The 5,582-nt window shown below is 43.4% G+C and overlaps 3 protein-coding genes across 4 annotated transcripts in view; 1 reads left to right on the top strand and 2 right to left on the bottom strand.

Annotated features, from left to right (window-relative positions):
* LOC106817484 (hsp70-binding protein 1-like) overlaps positions 1-754 on the top strand; it is a 6,444-nt gene extending 5,690 nt beyond the window's left edge. Inside the window, exon 6 of the mRNA XM_014822151.1 lies at positions 286-754. Within this exon, the coding sequence (XP_014677637.1) occupies positions 286-397 (112 nt within the window). The 3' untranslated portion in view covers positions 398-754. The remainder of the gene's footprint in view (positions 1-285) is intronic.
* Positions 755-2,057: 1,303 nt separating this feature from the next.
* On the bottom strand, positions 2,058-5,362 carry LOC106817485 (thymidylate kinase-like). 2 transcript variants are annotated; one of them, XM_014822152.1, is made up of 5 exons: positions 5,223-5,362; positions 4,547-4,732; positions 3,589-3,744; positions 2,834-3,000; positions 2,058-2,529 (listed from the first exon to the last, which is right to left on the bottom strand). In XM_014822152.1, the coding sequence occupies exons 2-5, from the start codon at positions 4,701-4,703 to the stop codon at positions 2,338-2,340; spliced, it is 672 nt and encodes a 223-aa protein (XP_014677638.1). In that variant the 5' UTR covers positions 4,704-4,732; positions 5,223-5,362; the 3' UTR covers positions 2,058-2,337. The 2 variants fall into 2 exon arrangements, with proteins under 2 accessions (XP_014677638.1, XP_014677639.1); XM_014822153.1 differs by having other exon boundaries at positions 4,547-4,729.
* A 46-nt stretch (positions 5,363-5,408) lies between these two features.
* LOC106817483 (thymidylate kinase-like) overlaps positions 5,409-5,582 on the bottom strand; it is a 1,611-nt gene continuing 1,437 nt past the window's right edge. The window contains exon 3 of the mRNA XM_014822149.1: positions 5,409-5,416. Within this exon, the coding sequence (XP_014677635.1) occupies positions 5,409-5,416 (8 nt within the window). The remainder of the gene's footprint in view (positions 5,417-5,582) is intronic.

The following is a 5,582-nucleotide window of genomic DNA, read 5'->3' as shown; positions in this document are numbered from 1 at the left end:
ACACTCTTGTATGTATATATATATATATATATATATATGTATATCAGTATCTGTTACGATTATATAATGATAATAATAGTAGGAGTGAATAAAATGTTGATAATATTACTTCGCAAAGTAGCATAGGTACTAGTAATTATGATAATGATAATAACAATAATGATGATAATAATAATAATAATAATATGTAACAGAGAGAATAAATTTGACGTGTCAACAGTCTCATGGCGCCATCTAGTGTAGAGTCTAGTGCATATGGGTTTTGTTTTGTGTCATCGATGTGAGTGTTTTGCTCTCGCTTTACTTTCAGGAGGAAGTGGAGTACTGCAAAACGATATTGCAGATTTGCTTTCAAGGTGGTAACAATTCTTCCAGTCAACAAGGACCAGACCGGTGATGCTAGGTGATACAAGGAAGCGAGTTTTTGGCGTAAAGCAAGAAATGTGTTTAGTAATGACCAGGCAACCATCTAGCCAAAAAATCTGTACACTGTAGCCGTATGGTCAGCAGTTCTGTAAACTGCGTATTCAATAATTGTGCCACTGCCAAGCAGAGAGTACAATGCAACTATGAGAATGACTATGCTATTGCTCGCCTTTCATCCATCAATCATCGTAGCAAATGAAAGCTTGGGTGCGAGCAATGCGGGAGTAGTTGTCAGACGATTGAATGTACATATACGGTACGCTTAACACAAGTTCATGAATGTCATGCCGCGTTACAATAACGTCTCAAATATACGATTTAATTACTATTACTGGTTTTACGACTTTATCTTTTATATGGCTTTGTTAGTTTGCGACTGGATCCAGGCATAGATCCATGGATCAAAGTGGGTTCCAATATCACTCGGTCGGGTAATATCGAATCGTTTTTATCGAATGTAAATGGCAAGTGTCTGTTTCAAAGCTGATTAAGATGAACATTGATTTACGTACAAAACATTGGCATTTAATTTTCCCTATTTAAAAAAATACAGCTCTTGTGCCGTAGGTAACACCAGGTTTCCTTCCAGGGCTTTAACGCATGTCAGGTTCAATTTGAATTCAAAGCGAATGCTAATTTGGGACATCTCATAATGCTCCGACATTTGACATGCCTTGATTTCCAGACGGGTTTACTTTGGACAATCCTACCACGGTCATGTTGTGTTTCCACAACTTGATGTATGCGTCTGCGAAGTGGCCGAGTTTACCTGCGTATTGAGGCCGCTTACGACACAGGTAATTGACTCCAATCAGTACAACCACCACCCGGGCCCTCCACCATCCACACATAGCCGACATCCTTTTGAAATTCCCAGGGAGATCTCTGAACATATTTGCGATTGACTTTGTTTTTGATTAACCTGACAAAACGTTTTAATACGAACACAGAAACAGTCATCGTTTGCATGCAACGGCCACTTTTATTGACTTTTATTGACAAATATAGATTCGTACTCCATTCGATAACCGCAGGATCGATTTACGGGAATTTATTTGCGTACAAAATTCCCATCGCAACAAATATATATATATACACGCACGCACGCACGCACGCACACACACACACACACACACTTCATCATACATAGCATCAATCTTGTTGACCATCGCCATGGTTAAGGCGTGAAGTCTACCTTCAGCTGGCGTCGTCGACAGTGGCATCGTCGGTCTAAAGGATTGCGAGAGGCTGGTGCTTGCTGCTCTCTGTCGTCGTCTCCACGATGGCTCTCAGCCACGTGTTTAGCCATCCCTCAGCTAGCATCGGCGACAGTCCAGAGGCTTGCGAGCGGTTGGTGCTTGCTAGAGATGACGATGGCTCTGAGCAGAGATGCCAACCACTACGATTTATCCGTATTTTATACGAATTTCTATTCCTTTTGCACCACTACGACCAGTTTGTATCAAACTACGAATTTCACTGTGATCGAAAAAAAAATTTTTTTTTTTCATTTTTTGTCAATTTAATGTCATTATTGACCCTCGGAATGCAGGAAATTGCATCTCAGAATCAAAAATTTTTCCGGGGGGCATGCCGGACCGCCCCTAGCAAACTCGGGTCACTACGTGACTCTCGAACTACTAATTTGATGGCCAGAAACTACAGATTGCTTCAAATATGTGTTGGCATCTCTGCTCTCAGCCACGTGTTTAGCCAACCCTCGGCGAGCGTCGGCGTCAGTACAGACGCTTGCGAGCGGTTGGTGCTTGCTAGAGATGACGACAGCTCTCAGCCACGTGTTTAGCCAACCCTCAGCTAGCGTCGGCGTCGTCGGCGTCAGTACAGAGGCTTGTGAGCGGTTGGTGCTTGCTAGAGATGACGACAGCTCTCAACCACGTGTTTCGCCAACCCTCAGCTGGCGTGATCGCCGTCGTCAGCGGCGACGTCGGTCCAGAGCCTAGCGAGAGGTTGGTGATGGCTTCTCTCCATCGTCGTCACGACGACGGCTCTCAGACGGGTGTGAAGCCCTTCCACGCTCGTGTCGGCGTCCACGACGCTCCATCGCTCGTCGAACAGCCGCCGGTACGTCTCCCGCACGCGACCCTGCAAATCAATCCATCGATAATTGATCGATATCATAGGTACATTTTCAATCGAAAAGGTGATTATCGATCAATAAGTCAATTTTCAATCCATAAGTCAATCATCTATCAATAAGTAAATTTTCAATCAATAAGTCCATTTGCAATCAATAAGTCAATCATCAACCAATGAGTCGATCATCAATCCAATAAGTCAAACATCAATCAATAAGTAAATCACCGACCAATACAGAACACATCAATCCAATATCTCGATCATCGAGACATCGACCCAATAAGTCGATCTTCGACGCGCGGCCGCGTACCTGCAGTCCGACCTTCTCGTATCGCTCGTCGCCATAGCTTCCCCGCTTCGCCGCCGCCTCCGCAGAGAGGTCGAGGTAGAGGACGAGGTCGGGCCGGGGGAGCCCCGCCTCGGCGTGCTTGCACCACGCGAGCTCCATGCCAGGCTTCACCGCGGAGAACGCCACACCTGCGTGCGCGTGCGGAGAATGAAGAACGAAGTCAGACGATCGTTAGCGTGAGACTATAGGTGGCGCCTGTGTGTTGCGTCTACTCAATCTGGCGCCGACTAACACCAACGAACGCGCGAGACGTGGAGAACGAAGAACGAAATCAGACGATCGTCGGTGAGTCAGCGCGAGACGATAGGTGGCGCTACTCTATGATCTGGCGTCGACTCACACCGACGACACTCGCGTGAACGTGATTTCATATTGTGTGTCCATAACACTAATACTAATCCCCTATCCTTACCCTAACACTAAAACTAATTAAACACGAACCCTAACACTAATACTAACCCCTATCCTAACACTAAAACTAAATCTAACTAAAACACGAACCCTAACACTAATACTAACCCCTATCCTAACACTAAAACTAACCCTAACCCAAACACGAACACTAATACTAACCCCCTAGCCTAAGTAACCCTAACCCAAACACAAACCCTAACACTAATACTAACCCCCAATCCTAACCCTAACACTAACTCTAACCCTAACACTAACCCTAACACTAACACTATACCCACGCATTGCCGTGGCACCCAGCTCACCGGAGAACGAGTATCGATCAACGATCAGCGTCGTCCCACTCATCAGCTTCTCTCTCATCTTCGGCGCAGCTTCCCAGCGGTTGGCGGCGAACAGGAGGTGTATCGCGTGATCTTCCAGCTCTATGCCGCATTCCAGGTACTCCCTGCACATCTTTCCTGCGGGAGAACAACGCGGGATGTTGTCGTAGAAGGGGTGCAACGTGGAGGTGAAGGATGCGGGAGCGGCGGGGGAAGAAACATGGTAGTTACACAGATAAGGTCTATGTCTCCCTGACCTCTGTTTGACCTGGCTCGTTTACAGGTTTAGCTATTTCTGACTAACCCAAACCCTGATAACTATCTGATATGGTTAGGGTTAGGGTTAGTCAGAAATAGCTAAACGAGCCAGGTCAAACAAAGGTCAAGGAGACAGACCCTACGGGCGGTAGTTACATGCGCGCGATATGTTGTAATGTATGTATTATATCATGTATTGTATCTATGTTGTATTGTAGTATAGTAATGTTCTATATACTCTAGTAGTATGATGAAAAGGTTTAATTGTCTTCCTAGGCACTGTCAGAGCATAACTCTACTACTATATAGATTGTATCTAAAGTTGTTACTTTAAACTGACGCTAAGCCCTTCCGGTCTCCTAAGACTTTTCATTTAAAAATTTATAATTCCTTAAAATTTTAACAGCATGCAAAGATTCAAAAGTAATTCCATTGTCAAAATGAGCATGATGTGATCAGTGGGTGGCAGAATTTTAGGTGATGAAACAAATAAACTTTTTGCATAAATGTTAAGTAGCAAATCCAGCTGCATTCATACAGTCAATGCTTAGTTTTAATATTAGTACGATCATGAATATATGCATCCTCTAAGAGGATTCACATGTTCATTGCATTATAAATGTGCGCAATTCTATACATATAATTGTTGGAATATTACATGTCTACAAGTGACGGTACGTACCGATGTGTGTGGATCCATCTGGAAATCTCATGAATTCGACGTTTTTGCCCTCGCTCTTCAGCACATCTACCAGCTTTTTGCACTGCGTTGTCTTTCCACATCGATCACATCCTTCAAAGACGATCAACGCTCCTCGCTTCACCGCAGATCCAAACATCACCGACGCGACGTCGCAATATTATACTACTGGAATAAACATGCAAACTAGAACATGCAAACCAGAATACTGTTATGTTATAATGTTACGTCCGTATACTTAATTGTCTTAACCGGTTAACACCGGTAATTGCATTAATTAGATATTTTCTCAAATAAAAATACCATTTTTAGTACATGATCTGATCATGATCCCGATGATGTACTTGTAAGTTGTATTCTAATTATATGCAATCAAGATTCAGATTGTAAATTAATAATAAAAAAAGTCGGTTTCCTCTATAGTATAAGGTATATAGTGACAAGTGAGGGCATCAGAATGTTTTCATGATACAAACATGAGATACGACACATCATCATGTACCAGTGGTGCACTGTACTGCGTACATGTATTGTACAGTCTGTACATGTATTGTACAGTCTGTACATGTATCCCTACATCATTCCTACAAAATTACATACAACACTCGCTTCATTTATATTCACTCGACTCGTGCATTCTACGTACAAACATACTTACGTATTAAGCAGTTACTTAGCACATCAATCCATCCACTTTTGATGCGCTGGGGGAGACTTGGAATGTAGAATAGTTGAATATTTTCGTAAATGAGAGATGCTACACGGTACACCTCCGAGTACCTACTTACTTATCTTTGAACGCCTGATAGTGATATTGCCGCCAAGCGGTGACCGAAACAGCTGGTCACTTGTCTGAAACATCCGTGCGGTAACATGTACTGTACGAAATGGCCGCCGCGAGAGAACGTAAACAAAAAATGGGCGTTGTACAAAAGTCTGCGGAAGGGGACGCCGGCACTAAGTATTCGTAACACAGTCAGGGGTCGAAATTAGATTTTTATTATGGTATCAATTCGGG

This window comes from Priapulus caudatus, unplaced genomic scaffold (assembly GCF_000485595.1).
Source record: "Priapulus caudatus unplaced genomic scaffold, Priapulus_caudatus-5.0.1 Scaffold1742, whole genome shotgun sequence".
Classification (NCBI taxonomy): Eukaryota; Metazoa; Priapulida; class Priapulimorpha; order Priapulimorphida; family Priapulidae; genus Priapulus; species Priapulus caudatus.
Note: the sequence above shows the minus strand (reverse complement) of the source record. Positions and strands in the feature narration are given on the sequence as shown.

Excerpts from the sequence above, each read along its gene's own strand:
- LOC106817485 (XM_014822152.1), bottom strand. The coding sequence starts at position 4,703 with ATGTTTGGATCTGCGGTGAAGCGAGGAGCGTTGATCGTCTTTGAAGGA. Across the intron at positions 3,745-4,546 it reads AGATGGATCCACACACATCG|GAAAGATGTGCAGGGAGTAC; the intron begins GTACGTACCGTC and ends GTTCTCCCGCAG. Across the intron at positions 2,530-2,833 it reads ACGAGAAGGTCGGACTGCAG|GGTCGCGTGCGGGAGACGTA; the intron begins GTACGCGGCCGC and ends ATTGATTTGCAG.